The sequence below is a fragment of the Hemiscyllium ocellatum genome, chromosome 45, assembly GCF_020745735.1.
Source record: "Hemiscyllium ocellatum isolate sHemOce1 chromosome 45, sHemOce1.pat.X.cur, whole genome shotgun sequence".
Classification (NCBI taxonomy): Eukaryota; Metazoa; Chordata; class Chondrichthyes; order Orectolobiformes; family Hemiscylliidae; genus Hemiscyllium; species Hemiscyllium ocellatum.
This window is the reverse complement of record NC_083445.1, coordinates 7,060,186-7,087,044: the sequence shown is the minus strand read 5'-3', so window position 1 is coordinate 7,087,044 and position 26,859 is coordinate 7,060,186. Positions and strand designations below refer to the sequence as shown.

At 43.6% G+C, this 26,859-nt stretch overlaps 1 protein-coding gene across 1 annotated transcript in view; it reads left to right on the top strand.

Annotated features, from left to right (window-relative positions):
- Positions 1-26,859, top strand: part of LOC132835959 (protein GPR108-like) — a 48,299-nt gene that overhangs the window by 3,855 nt on the left and 17,585 nt on the right. Inside the window, exons 2-12 of the mRNA XM_060855112.1 lie at positions 5,552-5,668; positions 9,083-9,133; positions 9,576-9,667; positions 10,315-10,472; positions 15,832-15,914; positions 17,527-17,592; positions 17,676-17,786; positions 18,800-18,933; positions 20,649-20,724; positions 22,168-22,241; positions 22,823-22,940. Of these exons, the coding sequence (XP_060711095.1) occupies positions 5,552-5,668; positions 9,083-9,133; positions 9,576-9,667; positions 10,315-10,472; positions 15,832-15,914; positions 17,527-17,592; positions 17,676-17,786; positions 18,800-18,933; positions 20,649-20,724; positions 22,168-22,241; positions 22,823-22,940 (1,080 nt within the window). The remainder of the gene's footprint in view (positions 1-5,551; positions 5,669-9,082; positions 9,134-9,575; positions 9,668-10,314; positions 10,473-15,831; positions 15,915-17,526; positions 17,593-17,675; positions 17,787-18,799; positions 18,934-20,648; positions 20,725-22,167; positions 22,242-22,822; positions 22,941-26,859) is intronic.

The window sequence follows — 26,859 nt, the reverse complement described above, 5'->3', positions numbered from 1 at the left end:
TCAGATTTCCCTCCCAAAAGGGTATTAGTGAACCAGATTGGGACAGTCAACCATGGTTTTGTCATCATTAGACTCTGATTGCAGATTTCTTATTTATTGAATTCAATTTCCACCTTCTTCCAGTGGGGATGTTAACCTGGGTTCTCAGTACATTACCTTGGTCTTTAGATTAATAGTCAAGTGATGGTACCACAAGGCAATTGTGTCTCCTAATGTGACAGAGCAAACTCAATGGGCCAAATTACACTCTTCCACTCCTTTATCTTATAGTCTTGTGGGCTTAATGATCTTTGTTCCCTCCCCCTACTAAAGTGCTTAGTTGCTCATGTCCTTTCTCTGTGAGATGCTGTGGAACCACTTTCACAGTTTGTGTTTGAATGTCTGTTTCTCTTTATGTCTGTGTTTAAACCCCATCCAATAACTATTGTTCTTAAGTTTGTGATCACTTGATGGTATTCATCAAAGCGTTATAAGTGGGCACACAGATTGTAATTTAGCGTTGACTGTTTTTGTGTTTCTTGCTGAGCAACTAGTGCTGCAGCGCCTGTGTGGTGTTCTGTTCATTCCAGCTACTTGGGCTAATACTATATAGCTTGCTTTTAAATAGTCTGTATAACATTATTTCAACATCCCTAAGCGCGTGATGGGTGAGATTATAAAACATAATTTCATGCTGAGCCACAGAAGGAATGATTTAAGGAAGGTGAACAAAAACTTGGTCAAAAAAAGTGGATTCTGAGGAAGTAAAGTAAGGCAAGAGTTCAGGAAAGGAATTTGAGTTTTGGGCTCAGGGCACAGTTGCCAGTGATGCAGTAGTTAGAAAAGGGAAGGAAGGGTGGCAGAACTGAATGAGTGTAATATCTTGGCAATCATGGGGCTGGAGGAGACTGCAGAGTAGTGCCATGGAGGGTTTGAAACAAGGAAGAGAATTTTAAACATCAATGCAGGAATTGTTCCACAGGCTAGGCAATAGCTGTGGAGAGAGAAACAGACTTTGCATTTTGGCTGATGACATTGAATCAGTTTTGCCATTTGCTGAAGTGGAAAATCATAGTCATTTGGCCCATTGAATCTGCTTTGCCATTCAATCATGGCTAATAGGTTTCTCAATCCCATTTTCCTGCTGTCGCCCAGTAACTATTGATTGTCTTATTAATCAAGAACCTACCTATCTGTCTTAAAGATACCCAATGACTTGGACTCGACAGCCTTCTGCAGCAATGAGTTGCACAGATGAATCTCCCTTAGGTTGAAGAAGTTCCTAACCTCCGTTCCCAAGGGTCATCTCTTCACTCTGAGGCTGTGCCGTCAGGTCCTAAAGTCTCTGACTGACGGAAGCAGCATCTCACATCCACCTCTGTACAGCCCCCTCAATATTCTGGAATCTTCAAACTGGTTCCTTTCATCCTTTAAAACTCTATCGAGTACAGACGGGTCCTCAACTGCTTCTTCATCCTTGGGACCATTCTTGTAAACCCCCCCCACCCCCCCCAATGCCACACATTCTCCCTCGGATACAAGGCCCAAAAGCTCCCTTAACATTTCAAATGCAGTCTGACCATAGCCTTATACAGCTTCAGCAATACGTCTTTGCTCTCATATTCTAATCCTCTTGAAATTAATGCTAACATTGTATTTGCCTTCCTAACTGCTGGTTGGATCTGCATCTTAACCTTAGAGAATCCTAAACTAGGACTCCAGAGTTCACTTGTTCTTCAGATTTTCAAAGCCTTTCCCATTTAGAAAATCGTCTCTGCCTCCCTCCTTCTTACCAAAGCATTATGTCACACTTTCCCACATTGTATTCGATCTCCCACTTCTTTGTCCACTCTCCTAGCCTGTCCAAGTGATAGAGCTGTACAGCATGGAATCAGACCCTTTGGTCCAACTCGTCCATACCAACCAGGTATCCTATCTAGTCCCATTACCAGCACTTGGCCCATATCCCTCTAAAGGAGAAAGTGAGGACTGCAGATGCTGGAGATCAGAATCGGGAGTGTGGTGCTGGAAAAGCACAGCAACTTATGCCTGAAATGTCGATTCCCCTGCTCCTCAGATGCTGCCTGACCTGCTGTGCTTTTCCAGCACCACACTCTCGACCCCCATATTCCTCTATACCCTTCCTAGTTGTATATCCATACAGATGCCTTTGAAATGCTGTAAATGTACCAGCCTCCACCACTTCCTCTGGCAACTCATTCCATACGCTCACTACCCTCTGTCTGAACACATTGCCTCTTCGCTCCCTTTTATATCTTTTCCCCTCTCATCCTAAGCCTATACCTCTAGTTCCTGATTCCTCCATCCTAGGGGAAAGACCTTGGCTAGTTACTAATCCATGCCACTCATGATTTTCTTAACCTCTACAACATCTTCCCTCAGCCTCCGATGCTCCAGGGATAACAGCCCAGCCCCTCTCTCTGTAGTTCATGCCCTCCAACTCCAGCAACATCCTTGTAAATCTTTTCTGAACCCTTTCAAGTTTCACAACATCCTTCATATAGCAGGGAGACCAGAATTGCACGCAATATTCCAAAAGAGGCCTAACCAATGTCCTGTACAGCCACATTATGACCTCCCAACTGCTATACTGATGATCTGACCAATAAAAGGAAGCGCACCAAACACTGCCTTCACTATCTGATCTACCTGCGACTCTACATTCAAGTAACTATGAACTTGCACACCAACGTCTTCGTTCAGCAGCACTCCCTTGGACCTGACCATTAAGTGTACCCCACAAACTGCTCCAAAAAAAACTTGTAGACCTTCCATATGTTCCCTTTCTTGAGATCCACTCTCAACCTGATCTTCCCAGTCTGTGTGCATATTGAGGTCCGCGTGATTATTCTATTCATGCCACCTTACGTTCTTTTCTATTTCCTGATTTATTTTTTTCCTCACATCCTGACTCGTGCTGTACACAACTCCCATCAGGGTCGTTTTCCCTTTCCCGTTCCTCAACTCTACCCATGCAGCTTCTTTACCTTCCAACTCTATACCACTTCTTGCTATTGATTTAGTTTCTGTTCTTACTGATAAGGCAACACAGGCACATCTGCCCATCTGCTTGTCCTTTTGAGAGGATGTGTATTCTTGGATATTTAGTCACCAGCCTTGATCCCCTTGCAGCCATGTCTCTGTGATGCCCGCAACATCATACCTGCCAATTTCCATCTGCGCTACAAACTCATTTAACTTGTTTTGTATATTATATGCACTTAAGTTCAGTAGTCCCCCTGTACCATGGGGAATATGTTCCAGGACCTACCTCCGGAGCGGACCCATTCAATTCAATGGGAAATTGACCTTCCCAGCAGCCTCCTTGTTGCTGGTTCCAAAATGTTGCCGACAATATGTTCTGGCTGTGGTAAACTGGGGGTAACTGAAACTGCGGAAAATGATTCTGTGGATACGTGTGTCACCCTGTACAAGGCCCTCAATCCTGTGTTGACTGCCTCTCTCCTCATAATTATCCCCTTGTCTGCTGTGCTTAAAGTTAAGGTGCGTGACCCTTTCAGTCTTCTCTGTCCTATAACTTTTCCTGGGAGCTTTAATGACCTCTGCTGAGCACACCGCAACTTAATGAACCCACCCCTCAGTATTTTGTTTGAATCTCTCTCCTATATCGCACCTCATAAAAGGTCAACGCTCAACATTAACTGAGTTTGTATGCCTGACCTGCTCAGTTTTTTCTGTCTTTCATATTACATTTCCACTAATTGCAGTGTTCTGCTCTTTGTTTGAAATCGAGCCTTTTCTTAACTAGCTGCTAATGTAGCATATGAAGCAGGGTTTACGGCGCATTTCGACATGACTGTGTAATTTTGAAAACCTTAAGTTTGTAAAGAGTCAAACTAATCTGAGAGTGTCTAGGAACAGTCAGGTCTTCAAACAGCAAGATGACAGATGAGATTTGTAGCCTTGGTTGAGCTGAGGCAGTGTTGGTATTGGGTGATGTTGTGGAAGTGGACGTGGGTGCTTTTCATGGTGATGCATGTTTACAGGAATTTTATTGTGGTAACGCCACAAGGCTATTCCTAAATCTAGATGATGTGACAGCAGAGTACGAGTCTGGGGGTCTTGTCACCAAGTCGAGTCCTGCTCTTCCTTAAGATCTGAACGCAAACCAACAGCAGCAGTGGAAATCCCTTCGGCTAGCCTGTTCTGGGGGATGAGTGAGACGTTTCTATCAAATACCATTCTCTTTCTCTCTTCTGACTTCCCCATGTAAACTTGATCTCCTCCGTTTCTCACCTGCTAATATCCTGACTGTTATCGAGTCCAGTTCACTTGTTACATCCGTCACCGTTGATTCCCGTTAGCTCCTGATCTGATGCCTCTTCAGTTTAAAAATTCTCATTTCGGTTTGGAAGCCATGGCCTCATTTCTTGATTTGGAGATGCCGGTGTTGGACTGGGGTGTACAAAGTTAAAAATCACACAACACCAGGTTATAGTCCAACAGGTTTAATTGGAAGCACACTAGCTTTTGGAGCAACGCTCCTTCATCAGGTGATTGTGGAGGGCTCGATCGTAACACAGAACCTGATGAAGGGGCGTCGCTCCGAAAGCTAGTGCTTCCAATTAAACCTGTTGGACTATAACTTGGTGTTGTGATTTTTAACTCTGTTATTTCTTGTACACGTCCAATTTTAAAATCTCTACCAATGCCTTCAGCAGCTTAGACCTGATGTTCTGGAATTCTTTCCTAACCATGCCACTACGCTACATTTCAAGACACTCCTTAAATTTATCTAAAGTAAAGCAAAGAACTGCGATTGCTGGAGAGTTTCGGCAGGTTTGGCAGCATCTGTGGAGAAAAATCAGTCAACATTTTGAAGGGTCACCGGACTTGGAAACGCGAACTGTTTTCTCAGCACAGAGCCTGCCAGACCGGCTGGATTTCTCCAGCAATTTGTTTTTGTGCGTTCCTTCAAAGTTGTCAGTGGATTTACTGTCTGTAAACTTGAGATCCATCAAAATGAGACAGATCTGGCACCTGATCCAGTGTGGTGACCTTGAAGGGTGACTGTGAACATGACAAGGTACGAGACTCCACCTGATTGGACCATCCTCACTGAGACATGCGGAATCCTAATGAGGTCGTACAAAGGAATGAAAAATAAATCTGATTGAAAATGGTGCACTTCGAAGGAACCACAGGGCTAGGGGGAAACAGAAATTTTCCGCATCAATTTTCTTTTTTGTTCTGCAGTCATAACATGAATTTTTAAGGAACCAGAGAGATTGTTCAATGTTATTTATCAGTTAATATTTTAAAAAAAAAAGTGGCTTTCTCCTGACTAGCTTTCTCAGCCGATCCCTCTTGGAAATGGAATTGAGTTTCTCGATCTGTCTGACCCTTAGAGGCTATGAAATCCAGGTTAAAATGCTATGATCTAGAGTCATACAGCGCAGAAGAGTTTCAGCCATTTGACTGAATTTCACCAATTCCACTTATCTGCATTTGGCCGATAGCCTTGAATTGCATGATATTTCGAGTCTATAAGTATGTCTCCCTGGGCTAATCTCATTTTTACTCGTTTCAGGATGACACCAGATCGAAAGTTCATTTGAACACCTTTGGCTTCAACACCAATGGGACTTTGGAGGTCAACCTCACGAATCTTCGATTAAAGACAGCTCTTGACTTGAGGAAGATCATAGTGAGTTGTTTTGGTGAAATGCAATGTAGTTTAGAAATCCATCTCAACGCTGTGCCACAGTAATAATGTCCTGACTTACTCGAATGTTCGAAGCTTAGTTTGAAATGACCTCCCTGCCCCTGTCCAAGCTTCCCCCTGCTGCTGGGCAGTCCTGTAAATGGCTAACAACCATCTTCTCCAGGCTTAATGGGCATTAGGTAACAACTGCTGATGCTGTACCCTCAAAGAATTAAAAAGTAAAATGCCTGACTTGGTTCATCCTGTTCAGGAGAAGAATGTTATGCGCTTGTATTTTGCCTAAAGTAACCATTTTGAATTATAGCCATAAAAGCAATTTGAAAGATTGGATTTCCCCACACTGTTCTCATACAACACGATATGTAGAAGTGTGCATGGAAGTCACTAAACAGTTGGGTTGGCAAGAAGTGTCATTTAATATTCCCCCATTAGTTGTTAGACTCTGGTGGAGTTCATAGCAGACTTGGAGCTAAATGTAGTCCATTTCTGATCACTGTACTTGGGTGTAGCCAAGAGTTGATTCCCTATTTTAAGCTTTCAAAGCTGACTTGTTGAGGAAGTCGAGAGTGTGTTGCTGGAGAAGCTCAGCAGGTCAGGCAGCATCCAAGGAGCAGGAGAATCGACATTTCGGGCAAAAGCCCTTCTTCAAGAATTCCTGACAAAGGGCTTATACCCGAAACATCGATTCTCCTGCTCCTCAGGTGCTGCCTGACCTGCTGTGCTTTTCCAGCACCCCACACTCCACTCTGATCTCCAGCACCTGCTGTCCTCACTTCTTGATGTATTGAGTCGAACATTACCAAGGATTGGAGTGGTTGGTCATCCCAATTCAGGCCCTGGCTGAGACATTGGTTCCAACTGGTTTCTGTGGTTGGTACTGGAAGCAGTCAAACTTTAATTTGGCCTTGCAATGTTACCTCGTTGTATCCCTGGAGCCCCATGTGCCAGAGTTGCAATTGAAAATGAGCACGAAGGGTTGTACAAAAATAAAGCGATCTTTTCTACCTAATCCATACACCCTCAAGCTTCTGGAAACTCGTGCTGTGTGAGAAAAGTGTACAGGCCATCCCTGGCTTGCGAATGGGCTCCATCTTGGACTCTGTTTGCAAGAGTATTTGTACCCGAGTTGTTGGAACAGAATGCAGGATAATGAAAGGCAGCTGTTTATAAGTACAGGAACTGTTTGGGTGTAGGGTCTTCAAAATTGCACCCCTTACAAGGGGTTGAATTTGTAAGTGCAAGTGTCCATAAGTCAAATGTTCATAAATTTGACAAGCACCCCTTGTATACTGAAAGCATATTTCCCTGCAGGCTAGCTGGCCAGTAATTGTGGGTTCAATATTTGCTCAGGGAGGTCTTTGGCCACCATCCTGTTGGTTGGTTTATTCAGACAGAAAAGAGAATTGCTTGTTGCTAGCTCTCCAGTTCCACTTTGTTTGGAGAATGTGTACTTCAGTTTAAATGCAATCCCCAAAGTTTGTGTGCGTGCATGCACGCTTACCTGTTGGTCCATCTGAGCTGTGTGGATACAGGATGCTATAGAGTGCCCTGCCTCCAAGTGGTGAGTGCTGGTATGGGGATAAAGTTGATCAAAGGCTACAATAGCAAATGGTAGAAGGAAGCTTGGAAATGTGTCAAATCTGAAAGTGAGTAGTTGGAACAAAAGAAAATCTGCATTTTTGTAATATAGCAACTTTCAAAAATGGTCAAAGATCTTAACTAATGAAAGTGATTGCCTTCCACAAGGTGCCATAGGAAGTGCAGCATCTATTTTGTGCACAGCAAACGCCCACAAACAACAACGTGAAAATTAACTAGAGATTCTGTTCTTAGTCATCTTGATTCAGAGGTGACTTTGCCAAGGCACCAAGGAGAGTTTGTTTAATTTTCTTTGAATTGCTCGCTCCTTGTCCTTAGCCCATTGTGGACGTTTGCTCTGTGTAAATTGCATGCTGTTTCCTACGTTACAGCTGTGGCAACACTTCAGGGATTTCTTTATCAGAGAGATTGGGCTGTTCGGTTTCTTCAAGGCTGAGAGATTTTTTTTTAACCATCAATTCCCTGACTGATTATGGCGAAAAGATAAGAAAGCAATGTTGAGACGGGGCCAAAGGACCACCTTCTGCTTGTACATCTTAGTCATTTCCAACATAACTACAGTGATGTTTCAGAGTAACTCCTTGTCTGTAAAAATCCTTTGAGATATCCGGTGAACATGAAAATCCCTATTTAAATGTCGGCTTTTAGAAACAGTGGGAGAAAGTGAGCTCTGCAGATGCTGGAGATCAGAGCTGAAAATGTGTTGCTGGAAAAGCGCAGCAGGTCAGGCAGCATCCTGCTCCTTGGATGCTGCCTGACCTGCTGCGCTTTTCCAGCAACACATTTTCAGCTTTTAGAAATAGTACCATTTCAAAACGCAGACCCTCCGTGTGGCTGTGCAACCACTCGCCATGGGATCTTCAACATTCATCATCTGTATAGTATCTCCTTTGGAGAAGCAGCACTCTCATCAGCACTATGCTGAGGTGTCAGCCTTTTCGTTTTTGATCAGAGTGAAGCATGGGCCTCGGTCCCACGGCCATCCAACCTGGGAAGAAAGAGGTCAGATCATCGCATGATCTTTCACTAGACTTCAACCTGGCAGGTCGTTGGTTGGGAAGCAGAGTTTGTGAATGTGTCACAAACTGCCCCAGAAGGAGAAGGGATTGTCAGTCTGGTCATGACCTGGTAGCAGAGGTTTCAGAAATTGTTGTTACAAAAGTGTGTTTTAGTAATCGAAAGTCAACAAGTCATTATGACGGAGCAATAGGAGATAGTTGGGGATGCAAATGGTGAGGCACAGAAACTAAAGATCCATGTTAGAAAGACAGAGGTAGGCCAGTCCGAATGGAAGGGCAAACATTCAAGGGTAATGCAAGTGAGAGAATCATGAAGGAAAGATCAGCAGCAGCTCGGTTATAAAATTGCCACAGCACAATACAAAGCCACTTGACCTATCAGGTCTGTCTTGACCGTCCTGAAGACAAACTTGCATAATTCGACTCCCTTTCATCACACCTTTACGGACTGCTTCTCCTCAGGGTTTCTCTATCCCTGCCCACCAAGTGACTCCCCCTCCTTTCTTGATCTTCCCGCACTTCGGTGTTATTAAAGTTGGTAAATTGCAAGGTTAGACCGTAGCCCCACAGCTCTTGTCTCTCTGTGTCCTTCCTTGAGTAATATTGTTACAAGATGCAAATTCAATTTGGGGAGGCTGGGTCTGCTTCGGTTCATGTGGAAAATGACCTTTGTGCTAAATATGATTTCTCGACCACTAGCAAGATGATCTCGTATCTGTGTTTGATTTTTTAAAAAAATTATCTTGCTGATTGTTTTCTGACTCCTTTCATACACCAGATGGGGTTTAGCCTTTCAAAAACGAAGACTGATGGTGTGGCTGCGTATACAGTGAGTATTGTTAAAGGAAGTTCTTATACACCACATTCTTTGTGACTTAGGGCAGTGGGTTGTGTTCCAACCTCTGAGTGCAACTTGATTTCGTAGGCTTCTGACTTTAAGTGGGACCTACCTCACCGAACGACAGCTGGCACTCTCTAAATTGTTGGCATTACTTCACTAAACGAGCCTTCGTTAAAATTGATGCGACTGTCTGCTTTAAGGGCAGTGAGGGTTTACTGAGTGCTGTACAATGTCATTTGTTGCTTATGCCACTTAGTCCACTGCATGAGCTGCAGTTGTTTCAGGTGAACTTTCCGGACCCGATAGTCCCACCTCCAACAGTAACTTTCCTTTCTGACAATGGAAAAAAAGGCTTTGCAGGCCTGATGGTAATTTCAAATACTTTTCTAACATGTCTGCCTGAAATAACAAGGTTATGTTTCTGGTACAGGTAGATGAGTCTGATGCGTGTTTGCTCGAGAAATACAACAGTTCTTCCGGGGATTCCCTCACCCTCTTCAAATTTGATCTAACACAGAAAAAGTAAGTTCTGCCTCATGCGAAAATTGTCTGTATTCCATGTGGAAGGGATTACAGAGGAACCTTGATCATCTGGCATTCGAATTATCCGAACAAGGTCCCGATGCTTGGCTAAACTGTTATCCAAACATAACACTCCCTGCCCGTGTCGTTCGGATAATCGAGGTTCCTCTGTATATTCTATACTCTGGACACTTTAGTCATGTCTTCTAAGTGTTTTGACTTGATGTGGTGATACATTTGACTTCTTGTGGAAAGAAGGCCTGTTCTCTGATTCCGTCTTTTAAAAGCTTGAGGCTCACCACTCTGGATGAAGAGATTTCTCCTCCTCTTAGCCTTGACAGGGTTTCTCTCTCCACCGCTCCCCCCTCCCCACCCATCCTTAAAGTATTGTTCTCCCACCCCACATCTTTACATTGCAAATTTATTAATTGAACTTCAATTAAAGCAACTGGTAGAATTTGTTTTAAACCCTATTTTCAGAGCATTAACTGTGTCTCTAGATTCACACTTCCATTGACATCACAACTGGATCACCATCTCCCTGAGTCTTATCCCCATGGTGAAAAAAAACATTGAAAGTCAAAGTGTTGTGTCAGAGTTGGTATTAATAATGCTGAAAGTCAAATGCTGAAATCCTATGTCAACAGAGTTTTCATGAAGAAACAAGGTGGACAGAAAAAGCTGTGGATAGTGGGACCGGATTATCAACAGAACTCTGAAACGAAAAATGCACCGGCTGCGAAGAAAGATGATAAACAGGCAAAGAGCCAGGAGTCAAAAGGAACAGACCAAAAAGACAAGAATGGTAAATCTGGTCATCAGATTTATGACTTGTATTTTCCAAGAAAGAAAGTACACAGACAGGCTCTAATTTTTTTATTCCCCTCTCTCAGTTGCTGATGTGTGCAGCAGTTTGTTTGAAGCAGTATTGATATATTTGGAGGAAACTTGAAATGTTAACTTAGCTTTGATCTGGGGGTGGAGTTTCTAAATCATGGCTGCATTGCAATTAAATTGGACATTTTAAAAAAGAAGTACAATGACCTTGTGTGAAAACCACTACCAGTCGCCTCTTGGATTCTGGCAGTCTCTCTATCAACAGTGAGGAATAGCATGCAGTGTTGTAAGTTTCGGATGCCGCAATCTCCCTCAATGCATGAGATGTAGCGGGGTTTCTGCATCCTGCTCCAGTGCTGTAATCGAGCAAAGTAGTGCTGGGGAATTCCACAAGACATTAAATTCTCAGAGGTGCTAGCTCTCCTTTGACTGTGGTAGTCTTTTGCCATGACCCAGATTCACGAGCAGTAATCCACTGTTGTTGTGAATATTACAAAGAATGTCTAGCAGTTACTGTGGTCATGCAATTGTGTTAATGTGAATGGCTGATCCTAATTTATGAGCAGAAAATACTGACTTTGCTCTTGTCCTTCAACAATAGTTCACTGGATAACATTTACTTCATACTAGGTGTAAAAGGGAAGAGATAGTTTGCATCTTTATTCATGTCTTTCATGTTCTCAGGATGTCTCAATGTTTTCATAGGCAGTATGATACTTTTGACATGTGCTACTGCAGGGACATAGTGACCAAATTGTACACTGGAAGTTCCTGCCCACAGCAAGGTGAATCAGTGACCACCTAATTCATTTTGGTAGTGTTGGCTAATGTTTTGCCATGATATTGAGAGACTGTTCAAGGAGGACAAGGGGCAGTGCACGAAGTCTCTCATGTCCACCATAGATGGACTGCTATTGAATGTTTTGTAGAAGATGGTACCCAGGCTGTGTCCCACAATACTCTACTGAGGCATTTACCGTGGCTGCAAGAATCTATATAGCAAATTTAACATACCGATAGGTCTGAAGGTGCTCACAGGAGCATTATAAAACAAACCTTGTGAGGAGATAAAGCTTGAATAAGTAGTTTTTTGAGGAATGTTTAAAAGGAGGCAAATAAGGTGGGGGTGGAGATGCGATGGAAGGGAATTCCAGGGCTTGGAGTCTAATCAGATGACATGACCACCAATGGTAAAACGATTACGTTCAGGGATACACAACACCTCTGCTTTAGAGGAATGATTATGTCGTGAAGGGTTGTGGTGCTGGAGGAGATTAGGGAGGCACAAAACCACACAGGGATTTGAAAGCGAGGTTGAGAATTTTTAAAATCAAGACCAGCACCCAGCAGCGATCGAGGACCAGGACTTAGTACAAGTTAAGAAATAGGGGTCTCAACTCCAAGGGATTTGTTTTATCCGAAAGAACACAATACACATGGCTATGGAGAGAAGGGAAGGGAGTGGTTCTAGGTATGGACAGGATGGACCGACTGGCCTGTTTCCACACTGTAGCAATTTTAGTAATTCTGAACACTGATGAGAGATTGATACCTGAACCTCGCTAACACCTAACCTGAAGTACTGGAGGCCAGGGATGACTTCTATAGAGGTATATAAAATCGTGAGGGGCATGGATAGGGTGAATAGTCAAGGTCGTTTTTGCAAAGCTGGGGAATCCAAAACTAGAGGGACAAGTTTTAAAGTGAGAGGAGAAAGAGTTAAAAGGGACTTAATGGCCAGTCTACTCATGCAGATGGTGGTGTTTGTGTGGAATGAGGTGCCAGAGGGAGTGGTGGATACAATTTACAAGGCATCTGGATGGGTACTTGGACAGGAAGGGGTGAGAGGGATATGGGCCAAATAGAACACGGGACATTACAGTGCAATACAGGCCCATCAGCCCTCAATGTTGTCAACTGTGAAACCAATCTGAAGCCCATCTAACCTACGTTGTTCCATTATCATCCATATGTTTATCCAATGACCATTTAAATGCCCTTACATTTGGTGAGGGAGAAAGTGAGGACTGCAGATCAGAGTAGAGTGTGTGGTGCTGGAAAAGCCCAGCTGCTCAAGGAGGAGGAGAATCGATGTTTCAAGCATCAGCTCTTTATCAGGAATGAGGAATTCCTGATGAAGAGCTTATGCTTGAAATGTCGATTCCCAAAGTTGTTGAGTCTACTATTGTTACAGGCCGGAGATTCCCCGCCCTTACTGCTCTCTGAAGAACCTACCTCTGCCATCTAGATTAGATTACTTACAGTGTGGAAACAGGCCCTTCGGCCCAACAAGTCCACACCGACCCGCCGAAGCGCAACCCACCCAGACCCATTCCCCTACATTTACCCCTTACCTGACACTACGGGCAATTTAGCATGGCCAATTCACCTGGTCTGCACATCTTTGGACTGTGGGAGGAAACCGGAGCACCCGGAGGAAACCCACGCAGACACGGGGAGAATGTGCAAACTCCACACAGTCAGTCGCCTGAGTCGGGAATTGAACCCGGGTCTCAGGCGCTGTGAGACAGCAGTGCTAACCACTGTGCTACCGTGCTGCCCTTTATTAGATTACTTACAGTGTGGAAACAGGCCCTTCAGCCCAACAAGTCCACACCGACCCGCCGAAGCGACAACCCACCCATACCCCTACATATACCCTTTACCTGACACTACGGACAATTTAGCATGGCCAATTCACCTGACCCGCACATTTTTGGACTGTGGGAGGAAACCGGAGCACCCGGAGGAAACCCACGCAGACACGGGGAGAACGTGCAAACTCCACACAGTCAGTCGCCTGAGTCAGGAATTGAACCCAGGTCCCTGGCGCTGTGAGGCAGCAGTGCTAACCACTGTGACACCGTTCTGTCCTTTCTCTATCAGCCCTCGTGATAGCCATCACCATCCAAGGAAGAAGGCACTCACTGTCCACCCGATCTAATCCTCAGATCATTTTCTGTGTCTTAATTAAGTCACCTCCAGTTCCTCAGCCTTTCCTCCAGACCTTCCCTCCATACCAGGCAACATCCTGGTAAATATCCTCTGCACCCTTACCAATGTTTCTGCATCCTTTCTATAATGCGGTGACCAGAACTGTACGCAATACTCCCAAGTGTGGCCGGACCAGAGTTTTGTACAACTGCAACATGGCCTCATGGCCCTGAAACTTATCCCTCTACCAATAAAAGCTAACACACAATAAGATTGTTAAGAAAGCGTATCAACTAGATTGGCAACTTTCAGGCATCTATGCACATGGACACCGATCTCTCTGCTCATCCACACTACCAAGAATCCTGTCATTAGCCTAGGACTCTTTACCCCTGTTACTACTTCCAAAGAGAAACCCTTCCCTTCTTGGCATTAAACTCCATTTGCCATCTCTCCGCCCAGCTATGCAGCTTATCTTTGTTTCTCTGTAACATCCTTCCGCGTTGTCCACCACTGCACCAATTTTGTCATCTGCAATGTACTAACCTATCTAAGTCCTCATCTAGGTCATTTATAAACATGACAAATAGCAGTGGCCCCAAAACAGTACACAATGAGTAATTGAACTCCAGGGTGAACATTTCCTATCAACTACTACCCTCTGTATTCCTTCAGCTCGCCAATTTCTGATCTAAACTGCTAAATCATCCTCAATCCCATGACTCTGTATTTTCTGCAATATCCTATTATGGGGAACCTTGTCAAACGCCTTACTGAAATCCATATACACCACATCAACCACTTTATCCTCATTCACCTGTTTGGTCACCATCTCAAAGAACTCGAGGCAAAATCTACCCTTCACAAAACCATGTTGACTATCCATAGTCAACTTATTCCTTTCTAGATGATAAATCCCCTCATAATCCTTTCCAATATTTCACCCACAACCGAAGTAAGATTCACTGGTCTATAATTGCCAGGGTTGTCTCTACTCCCCTTCTTGAACAAGGGACAACATTTGCTATTCTGCAGTCATCTGGTACCATTCCTGTAGACAACCACAACATAAAGATCAAAGCTAAAGACTCTGCAATCTCCTGCCTAGCTTCCCAAAGAATCCTTTGATAAATCCTAGGGGACTGATCTATTTCATACTCTCCAGAATTGCTAACACCACCTCCTTATCAACCTCAATTCTGTCTAGTCTAGTAGCCTGTATCTCCGTATTCTCCTCGGCATCATTGTCTTTTTCCTGTGTGAAAACGGCAAAAAATATTTATTTACCGCCTCTCCTATCTCTTAGGACTCCACGCACAACTTCCCACTGCTGTCCTTGACTGGCCCTAATCTTAATCTAGTCACTCTTTTATTCCTGACATACCTATACAAAGCTTTAGGATTTTCCGTGATCTTACCTGCAAAAGATTTCTCATGTCCCCGTCTGGCTCTTCTTGGCACTCTTTTTCCTGGCTAACCTGTAACTTTTCAAGTGGCCTAGCTGAGCCTTCACACCTCTTCTCTACATAAGCCGCCTCCTTCCTCTTGCCAAGAGATTCCACAACTTTAGTAAACCACAGCTCACTCTCTCGGCCACTTCCTCTCTGCCTGACTTATCAAGGACACGCAGCAGCTGTTCCTGGAACAAGCTCCGTATTTCTGTTGTGCCCATCCCCTGGGTTTCCTTCCCCATCTTGTGCATCCCAAAACTTGCCTAATTTAATCATAATTATCTTTCCCTGCGTTATGTACCTATCCCTTTCCATCACTAAACATAACTGAATTGTAGTGACTATCACCGAAGTGCTCACCTACATCCAAATCTAACACCTGGCCTGGTTCGTTGGATTTGGTACTGGGTAATGTGGCTACGCCTATTTTTGGCTTGTCTATATACTGAGTCAGGAAACCCTCCTGCACACCTTGGACAAAAACTGACCCATCTAAAGTAGTCTAACCGTAGCATTTCCAGTCCATATTTGGAAAGTTGGGCCTCTAACAGCTACCCTGTTTCTTTTACTCTTAACCAGAATCCTCTCCTCTCTCTCCGTTTCCGGAACTATTCAGAGGCCTATAGAAAACTCCCAACAAGGGGACCTCTATTTTCCTTTTTTTTTTACCTCAGTCAATGAGTTCTCATCAAATGCTGGTAAATGGGGTGAGATTAATGTAGGATATTTGTTTGGCATGGGCAAGTTGGAGCCAAGGGTTTGTTTCCACGCTGTCTCTGTGTACCTGGCGCCCGAAGAAGCTGGAGGAGTTTGCTGGTTAGCTTTTCTATCGCTTGCTAGCGTCCAGATTTAAAGTTGCTGGTTAGGCCTGGCCTAGCTATTCTCCTTGTCACCTTGCTCATGTTTGAGGTATGGCATCATGCTGAAATTGTGTTTCACTAGGTTCAAAGACGAGACGGAAAAGAGAAACCGATCAAAGCAAGGCCAAAGAAGCGTCAAAAGGAAAAGTGCAGCCGGTTAAAGAGGTTGGTCTCTGCAGCGTTACAATTGCATCAAATGTTTAGGTTCAAATTCTACTTCAGAGAAAATGGTTACTCTGAGTATCAGCACTGGCATGGTTACCTTCTATCTAACCAGAGAATGCAGTTGGACTCAAACTAGTGACCCTGACACCTACCAGATTAGGGAGATAGCTTTTCCTAACCAACTGTTCATTTGTATCTGAGAATCTGTCCTGTTGTATGAAATAGTTCTTGGGGTTTCTTGATTTTGTTGTGACTGATTAAGTCAAATCAATGTTTTCATGAGGTCCTTGGTCAAATTTGATGGTTGTCTGCAGATTATATATGGGTGCTGTTATTGGAAGGGGTTGCCTGGGAAAGATGGCACTGACCAGATATTTAAAGTTACCATTTGTGGAAAATATGGTGGTGGGTGAGGATGGGGGAGCAGGGTTGTTCTGATGTGTCAGAGAAAGGCAGGAGAGGGGAGTCACAGAGACACTGTGTGGAATTACTAGCCTCGTTTTACCGCCTCCAGACTTGGAAATGTTTTGGGTTGGTACGTCTCCTCGTCTGGCAGTGGAGCTGGGAATTGTCTCTGTGGATGAGTATTTCCAAGCTGAAGGAAGTGAGCGGGTCAGATTCATTTGCATGGGCATAGCTGTGACTAGGTCCTTGAGTTATAAAAATGTACGGCACTGGAGGAGGCCTTTTGACCCACAAAGTGACAATAGTTGAGTTGAGTATGTATGCATTCGTCTGGTTTGTGAAAGTGCTCCCTTGCTCTCTCCTTTACAATCTCACCCTCTCTCAGGATGTGGAGAGCTGGAGCCAGAGCAGAACAAGAAAGCTTTGAAGGGAGTAGCAGTGGAGCCTAATTAGCATTCTAGTAGGGAGTACAGATTGAAATTGTCAGTGCAGTTTTTTTATTAATACCAGGTTGAACTTTATTGGTGTGGTGTAGGTGTAATACATAACTCCTTTTAATTAATGATGAGAACCTGGGGGATCCTGAGCTGTAGAAACAAACTCCCCTCTTAGACTTCTTTGAAATCTATGAAGTTCACTATAGTTCAATAAAATACTGTGTGTCTCGAAATGCAATTGCTTCATAATGTAGGGATATTGCATAAGGCAAGATACCAAAAGCAGCGCTGAGGTAAACAGTAGATCATCAGTTTTCTTGTTGATGCATTTTGAATGTTAGTCTCTAAAGCTGGTGAAGTGGGTGACCTTTCTGTTCGAAGGGCTTGGCTAGGTTTAAGTTGGGTGTGTGCTGAAAATGTGTTGCTGGAAAAGCGCAGCAGCTCAGGCAGCATCCAAGGAACAGGAAATTCGACATTTCGGGCATAAGCCTGATGAAGGGCTTATGCCCGAAACGGCGAATTTCCTGTTCCTTGGATGCTGCCTGACCTGCTGCGCTTTTCCAGCAACACATTTTCAGCTCTGATCTCCAGCATCTGCAGACCTCACTTTTTACCCTTAAGTTGGGTGTGTGGCAGTTGTCCATAGTGCAGTCACCCGTTTGCTCCCTGATTATTTGCTTCAGTAACAAAGTTAGGATGGTGGTTCTGTCAGTTTCTGTGCTGGATTAAGTGTTTTGCAGTATCTTATATCAAATTTGTTTCTTCTGCAGAGCAAAGCTGAAAAGAACGAGGAAGTTTTTGAACTGCTCTACGTAAATGCAAGCTACACCTTCAATGTAAGAATCTTTTCTTCACAAAACTTGATTGCTTCCAGAGATATGTATCGATCTTAGTACCATTTTGTAATTCTTCCACGCAGTTCTTCGTGAAGGTTCTAAGCCCAGCAGAGGAAGGTCTTTATACACTCAGCTTCCACAACTGTCATAAGATCCCTTCAGAGAAAAAACACGCTGTTGCATTTGACATGACAGTAAGTATGTTTGTTGAAGGTCACGGGGAAGGGGAAATGGGAGATCGATTTCTCCTCAATTGCCTTTAAATTTCTAGCTTTCCAACAAACCAAGGAAGGTAGATAGAATTAAAATACGGATCAGTTCTGGTCGGGTTGAATACAGGAGTAAGCTCAAGGGGGGGGGGGTTGAGCGGCTGCCTATGATCCCACCATTGCCTCTTGTGTTCCATAAAATTTTTTGCTCAATTCCTAGTTAGTGTCTTTGCAGTTCATGCAAATTGGAATGTGCATGTTAAATAAAACACGCTTAATTGGCTTCTCACTGTGACAGGTGCCAACATCAGGTAATCTTAGTTTTCCGAAGGTTGACTCTTAATTGTTGGTGCCAGCTACGCAGGGTTGTGTGGATAAGTGGTAGTGCCCTTGAGCTCGAGCCTTTTGGAGCTCAAGTCCAAGCCCAACCATGATGGCCAAGGATGGTCCACATATAACGTGCCGAACATGTTGAGTATCAGTCTGCAAATTCTTCCAACACTCCAACAGCAGGTGGTAAGACCAGAGAGATTCCTGGTTATCCACGTTGTGGCGGGGGGAGAGAGGTAGAGGTAAAGGAACATTTTTAGATCTCTCCATCCCCCAGACTACATATACATGTCAAATACAGCAACTCTGACTCCCTGGGTGATCTGTAATGAAACTACACTCTAACTCTGAATGACCTATATAATCTTGTTTGAAAATAACTTGTTATTTGTATTTGTAACAGAAATACATAGGAGGTATTGGGGCTGAAAAACTAGTGAGTTGAGATGAGATGAAGTACTGTTGTGAGGATAGTGTGTCAAAGTCCAGATGGCATGCTAATCAAAGTAACTTCCTGAAAAGCTCAAACCTACTATATTCCAGCTTGGGTACACACCGGGCAGCGCATAAGTGGAGCTCAGATGGTTCTTATTATTTGCTATTGTCATTCATTTTTTTTCCTTAAAGTCAACAGTCTGTACTTTAGCACTTCAGACTTTCCTTCACAGATTGACATAACGGCGAGGAATCCGAGGACCTACCTTTCAGCTGGCGAGTTCCCCCTGCCTCTGCTGTATCTAGTGATGTCTGGGTTTTTCTTTGTGGCAGCCTTATTCTGGGTTTCCCTGCTCCTAAAACACAGGTAATGCTCCTTCAGTATCCACTCTTCAAGTTATTTTGTTTTATTACAATGAAGTATGTGAGTGACTCGATGCTTTGTAGAGTACCAGTGAGCTGTTTAACAACTGTTCTGTGTTGATGAGGGTGAGCTGGGTAATCTGTCTTATGGTGACAGAAACGATTTTAGTTTTATTCCTTTCAAAGATTTGATCTTTGAGCTGCCCAAGCTGTGAACCAATAAAAATGTAGGATTAGGGAAATTTGAGTTACCCTTAATCTAGCCAGTGTCTGCTGTTTTAGTCCTCTCAAACACTTTGTATATTTTAGAACAATTAATTTGCATGTTTTAGTAAGCACATTCTCGCTTCTTTCTGTCTTTACCAATTACATTTGAAATATTTTCCGTTTATCCTGTTGTCACTGCACTAACCAAAACTGAAAGGAAAGGGTGGCGTGAATTGTTTGGAACGGGTGGTGTAGAGCTGTAAGGTGTGATCTGCTGTTAGAATCCTCGAATCCCTATAGTGTGGAAGCAGGCCATTCAGCCCATAGATTCTATACCATCCCTCCACAAAGCATCTCACCCCCCAAAAAACACTCTCCCTGTAACCATACATTTACCAAGGCGAGTCCACCTAGCCAGCATATCCCTGAACACTAGCGGGCAATTTAGCATGGCCAATCCACCTAACCTGCCTATCTTTGGATGATGGGAAGGAACCAGAACCTCGGAGAAAACCCGTACAGACACAGGGAGAACGTGAAACTCCACACAGACGGTTGTCCGAGGCTGGAATTGGATCCAGGTCCCTGGTGTTCTGAGGCAGCAATGCTAACCACTGAGCCACCACGTCGTCCCCAGATTTGTATGATTGCAGAAAGAGTTGAAAAATGTGGTGCTGGAAAACCACAGCAGGTGCGGCAGCATCCGAGGAGTAGGAGAATCGACGTTTCGGGCATAAGCCCTTCTTCAGAAACGTCAATTCTCCTGCTCCTCGGATGCTGCCTGGCCTGCTGTGTTTTTTTAGCACCGCATTTTTTCAACTCTGGTATCCAGCATCTGTAGTCCTCACTTTCACCTGATTGGGCCAAGTGGCCTCTTTCTGCAATGGATTGTCCCAACCCTCTGAAGGACATCCTGTCCAGATTTAGCTCCTTCCCATCACCTTGTATTTAGCATTGGCTCATCCACCTAGCTTGCATGTTCTTGTTTATTATGGGTCAATTTGGCATGGCCAAATTACCTAACCTAGACCTCTTTGGGCTGTGCAAGGACACTGAAGCACCCTGGGAAAAACCCATGCAGATACTGGAAGAATGTGCAAACTCTGCACAGTCGCCCAAGGCTGTAGTTGAACTTGGGTATCTGGCGCTATGAGGCAGCCGTGCTAGCCACTGTGCTGCCCCAATGAAGAAAGTTCGCTCATCAAGATTAATCCTCAGTGCTTCAGTGTAATGAGATGCAGATTAATGAGGATGGGAATGGATTTTATTTAATACTGCACTCCAAATAAGAAAGGAAAACTGAAACTGCGCACACCTATCAAAAGTAAGTTTTCTGAAGATTGTAGCAGACACTAAGCGGGCTGGTGTAAGGAAATGAGGGCGGTATTCCGCTCTGCTGGACAATATGAAAGTGTTTCTTTGTGCCAATGCTACCTGATCTCCATTTCAGTGTTTATTTGATTTTGTTGCGATCAGTTCCTATGCCACCCTAATGGTACTTGTTTCTCCCAGGAGCAGTGTGTTTAAAATCCATTGGTTGATGGCTGCATTGGCGTTCACCAAATCCATCTCCATACTGTTCCACGCTGTAAGTATTATTCAACTAGTGGCAAATCTTCAAAATCAGCAACTTGCTTTCAGTTCCCACTTTAAAGACAAAGCTGGTCTTTAAAATTTCCTACTGCTCCCAGTCCCACCCTTTTTTAAAAAAAACTGGATGAAATAAGAACAGAATAAAAATAACTGTGTTCCAAAATGATGCACTAGACTACTTTGTGCGGTATCCAGCCTTTTCAAAAATTCTTTCATGGTCTGTGGGCACGATTGGAAAACCCAGTATTTATTGTCCATTGCTGATTACCATTTAAATGAGTAACCTGCTCAGCTATGAGGGCAGTAGGCCAGACCAGGAAACCTTGGCCGATTTCCTCCCTAAAAGGTATTAGTGAACCAGGTGTCGTTATTTTGATGTTTGCCAATAATTTCATGGTTACTGTTACTGAAACTAGCTGCTTACATTCTGGATTTGTTAACCAATTTAACTTCTGGCTGCTTTAGTGGGATTTGAACCCTGTCTTCAGGCCAATAAAACGAAGAACTGTGGACACTGGAAATCCAAAAAAATAAAGAGAAATTGCTGGAGAAACTCAGCAGCATCTGTGGAGAGACAAAACACAATTCATGTTTCGGGTGCAGTGACCTTTCAGTGACGTAACTCTGCTTTCTCTCCACAGATAGCCATTGACAATGGAGTTGGCAGGTCATGATGCAGCTACACAGGCCACTGATTAGGCAACTTTTGGAAAACAGTGTTCAGTTCTGATCTCCTTGCTGTGGGAAAGATGTTGTGAAACTTGAAAGGGTGCAGTAAAGATGTACAAGGATGTTACTGAGCTTGGAGGGTTTGATCTACAGGGAGAGGCTGAATAGGCTGAGGATATTTTCCCGGGAGTGTCAGAGGCTGAGGGGCGACCTTACAGAGGTTAATAAGATCGTGAAGGGCACAGATAGGGTAAATAGACAAAGTCTCTTCCCTACAATGGGGGAGCCCAATTCTAGGAGGCATAGGTTTAAGGTGAGAGGGGGAAGATTTAAAAGGAACCTAAGGGGCAACTTTTCCACGCAGAGGGTGGTGTGTGTATGGAATGAGCTGCCAGAGGAAGTGGTGGAGGCTGGTACAATTACCACATTTAAAAGGCATCTGGATGGGTATGAGAATAGGAAGGGTTTAGAGGGATATGGGTGAAATGATGGCAATTGGGACTAGATTAGATTAGGATATCTGGTCGGCGTGGACTATTTGGACTGAGGGATCTGTTTACATGCTGTACGGCTCGTTGACTCTAGATGCTCACATGGGTTTCTCAGCAAATTCTGTCTTTGTCCCCAGAGTAACATCCTTGGACTCTGAGTTACTGATCCAGTGACATTACCATTATGCCATGATGTACAGTGGCTGTAACTGTTTGAATTAATGTTTGTCTAATGTTCCAGTTCTATTTCCAATTCTTATTCATTTATTCTTTTCCAGATAAACTACTATTTCATTGCTGTTAAAGGATCAGCGATTGAAGGTTGGGCTGTCATGTACTACATTACTCATCTGTAAGTACTTGGATGTTTGAAGGAGAGGGTGTGGTTTGAATTGCGGGGGACTTCTGGGCTTCCACTCAAAGCTTCAGCTGACCATTGAACACTAACTCCCTTTTGGTCTCTGTTCCTACAATAGTCTTGGTGTTTATTGTGGCTCTTTGAGTTGCATTCTCCTCTGAGTCAGCAAGTCACAAGTGTAAGTCCTAATGGAGTGTCACACTGTTGGAACTGCTGTCTTTTTTAAGAGATATTAAATCAAAGCCCTGTCCGCACAAGTGGATAGACTTCAAAAATCCCAAGGCACTTGTTGCCTTTACCAGTATTTACCATCTAAAATATATGACCGAAACGCATCATCTGATCATTGCTATGCTAGCTCACTTGTCGTGTGCAGAAATTCTGCAGTGTTCCTTAACATTGTAAGAGGGTAGAGAGTGGCTTGAGAGCTCACGAGATTGTGGAAGATGTAATGTACAAATGGAAATCTTTCCTTGAATCAAGTTTAAAAGCCATGTGCAAAATATTTTTGACAAGAATGCTTCTTTTCAAGTGATGGTAACAATTTGAACTTCATGTCCCACCTTGTTCTGCAGGTTGAAGGGTGCCTTGCTGTTTATTACTTTGGCTTTGATCGGCACAGGATGGGCTTTTATAAAATATATCCTGTCAGATAAAGACAAAAAGATCTTTATGATCGTGATTCCTCTTCAGGTAAAGAAGATTTCAAAAACTCTGGACTGAAATTCATCTGTTTAATGTGTAAGGATTTGAGAACTGCAGGGAGTTTTGCATTACCAAGTAGATGACTTTAAAAGTAATTATGTCAGCAAACATTTTGATGCTTTAGTTTTTACAGTTCACAAAGAAACTGGCTTCCAGTTCCATTGTGACTTTTCTGTTCAAACACTACTTTTCTTCCCCTTATTTCCATTCTCCAGATTCCACTGTCACTGGGCTATCTTGGAAGTTGTCAATTTGGCCTTTTTGCTTAAGTTCCAACAAAGTATCAGTAGGACATCTCTCTGTGCGGAGGAGGGTGAAGTCATCCAAGATATTAATCTTGTCCCGTCATCTTTTTTCAGAGGGGCTCATGGGTTAGACAGCAGCTGCGAGAGTGTGAGGTGCCTTATTTTTTCCCCACCGCACAGTACTTCTGCTTCTCATCTCTTAACCTGCCAAGAAGTCAGAAAAATTTCCTCAGCGTCTTTAAACCATTACTCTTCCTGAATCTAGTAATTCATTACATGGAATTGAGCTGAGGCATTGCTGCTCTGTAACACTGTGTCCCTTTAAGTCAAGGTGCGCTTCACCTTTTTAATGTCAGTAGTTTGAACAAATTACGCAAGTTACGTATCACTAAAGCCATTTCAGAACAAGCCACTGGTGTCCAGGACTAAAAATGTTGCAAAGCCCCTTGATCCCTCTCTTGTTCCAAGAATAGTTGTAAAATACTTTAATTAATCAATTTAATATGTTCATGTAAAACACGAAGACGCACAGCAGAGGCCTAGGACTGTGGAAATGAAGGAGCAGCCAGCAGTGTTAAAATATAATTATTTTGGCATTTCAGTTCTTTGACAAGATGACTCAGGGAGTGGGGGAGGGTAGTGCTATGGATGTTGTATATTTGGACTTGCAGAAAGCATTTGATACAGTGCCATGTGCCAGGTTGGTGAGCAATTTGGAAATGTTTAGGATTGGTCCTTGACGGTGTGGGTTAGGAAACAGAGGTTAGGTATAGATGGGAAATTCCCAAACTGGAGACTATTTGAAAATGGTGTTCCCCGGGACTACTGTTGGAACCCTTGCCTTTTCTCATGTATACAAGTGATTTGGAGATAGGAGTTGAGGGCAAGATTTCTAAGTTTGCAGATGATCCTAAGCTAGGGAGAGTAGTGAACTGTGAGGGTGATGCTGAGCAAATTCAGAGGGGCATCGACAAGTTGGCCAAACAAGCAGACACCTGGCAAATGAAATTCCAATGCCATGTAATGTGAGGCAATGCATCTTGGTAAAAGAAACATGGAGAGAAAAAACAGACTCAATGGTACAACTTCGAGGGGAGTACAGAGCAAAGGGAACTTGGGTTTCACACATGATTTTCTGAAGATGGCCAGGCAATTTGAAACAGTTAAGGCTTGTTGGATCCTTGGGTTCAAAAATAGTAGCATAGAATACAAAAGCAAGGAAGTAATGCTACACCTCTACAGATCATTGGTCAGACTACATTTGGTGCATTGTGTTCAGTTCTGGGCACTTATTTAAGGAAAGGATATTAAAGTCCTGGAGAATTCAAAGGAGATTTACTAGAATGATACCTGGAGTGAGGGATTTTAGATATAATACAAGACCAGAGAGATTGGGCTTGTTCTCCTTGGAGCAGAGAAGATTAAGAGGTGACCTTACTGATGTGCTCAAAATTATGAACAATTTTGACAGGGTAGGGTAGCATATTCTATCCCCACTGGTTAGTGTGTCAGTAAATAAGGGTCACCATTTCAAGATTGTCAGCGAGAGAACTGGGAGTGGGAGGAGGAGAAACTTCTCTACTCGGTTGTTAGGATTTGGAATGAGCAGCCTGGGAGGTGGTGAAGGTGGACTCCATAGGAGGGCTTAAAAGAGAGCTGGATATATATTTGAAAGGGATGAAGTTAGAGGGCCACAGAGATAGGGATGGAGAGTGCAACTAGTTGGGTGGCTCTTTTGAGAGCTGGTACAGACACGATGGGCTGATTGGCCTCCTTCTGTTCTGTCAAGTTGTAATTTTGACGTTGTGCAGTATATGACACGCTGGCCTGTTGACTGTGCAGCAACAATATTGTCTGCTGGTGCTCATCAGTTGGATAGTTTGTACTTTGGAGGCAGTGGGGCGTGGGAAGACAAGATTGTGGACATGACCAATTTGTGGGCAGTCCTTCATAATCAGATACTCTCCCCTCCTTATACGGTTCAAATCTAAGGTTAAACTCATAACAAGCATGGCTAATATTCATGGTGGAATGTTAGATCATTGAAAATGTCTTCCAGAGTTGAGAGGAACTTCCTAAAATAGACAGTCAGGATGTGGGTTGCTCTACTTTGAGTGGTTAGCAATTTTCTTCAAATGACATGTTTGCCAGTTTTGAGAAGTTTTTGACATGTTATAGAAAGTGTACTCTTTTTGAGGCCTCTTCTGGAGTACTGTCTCTAGTCTGGTCACTGCGTTAGAGGAAGGATATTATTGAGCTGGCAAGGACTCAGCAAAGGTTTTTCAGGATGTTACCAGAATGGAGGGTTTGAGTTAAAGGAGAGGTTGAATTGGCTGGCATGTTTTTCACTGGAGTGTCAGAGGTTGAGGGGTGACATTAGAGGTTTATAAAATAATGAGTATAGATTGGCAGGTATCTTTCCCTTGGATGGGGGGTTTCAAGACTAGGGGGCAGATTTTTAAGATGAGGAGGAAGATTTAAAAAAAAACATGAGGGACAATTTTTTTAGTGGGTTGTGTGTAGAATGAACTTCCAGAGCAACTGGTGGATATGGGGCTACATTTCAAAGACATTTAAGTAAGTACATGAATAAGTGTTTGGGGAGGAGATGGGCCAAGCACGGGCAGGTGGGACTAGTTTAGTTTGGGATTATGCTTGGCATGAATTGGTTGGACTAAAGGGTTTGTTTCCATGCTGTATGAATCTGGCTACCAGTCCTGATTATCTCCAGGGAGTGGTGTTGAACCCAGAGTTGCTTAACCTTTCAGGTGAACTTTGAGAACCCTATGATATGACCACACCAAAGAAATTGGATGTATTTTTGTGTCCTGAACAGTATTCTGACAGGTGTCCTCTGGTTCAGGATGATTGTCTAGCTTGCCTCCATAGTAACCATAAGTGACAGCAATATATTGTCAAAATCAAACATTTTCACATTGGTTTCTACACTGCCTCCTCAATGGCAGACCAGACTTGAGGTAAAGTGTAAAAGTGGGTTGAAAGTATTTGTTTAACAAAAAAGAAGTAAACAAATTGCTGGAGAAACTTGGCACATCAGGCAGAAGGATTGTTGAACTCAAGCGTTAACTCGATTTATCTGCAGATACTACCAGACCTAGATTTTCTCCAGCAATTTCTGTTTTTTGTTGTTGTACATCACCAGCATCCACAGTTTTGTTCTTTTTTAGTGATTTTAAAAATTACATAAGGCCTGCAGGAAATGGAATTTTTCTTGCACAGTATAATATGTTAGAATCCTGGCTTTGCAGACTACGTATGGCAGAGCACCATATTTGCCGATGATGGCAAAGGAAGTTGGGCAATTGAAGAAATGGTGGGCGGCATGGTGGCACAGTGGTTAGCACTGCTGCCTCACAGCGCCTGAGACCCAGGTTCAATTCCCCACTCAGGCGACTGACTGTGTGGAGTTTGCACATTCTCCCCATGTCTGCGTGGGTTTCCTCCGGGTGCTCTGGTTTCCTCCCACAGTCCAAAGATGTGCGGGTCAGGTGAATTGGCCATGTTAAATTGCCTGTAGTGTTAGGTAAGGGGTAAATGTAGGGGTATGGGTGGGTTGCGCTTCGGCGTGTCGGTGTGGACTTGTTGGGCCGAAGGGCCTGTTTCCACACCATAAGTAATCTAATCTAAAAAAAAATTGCAAT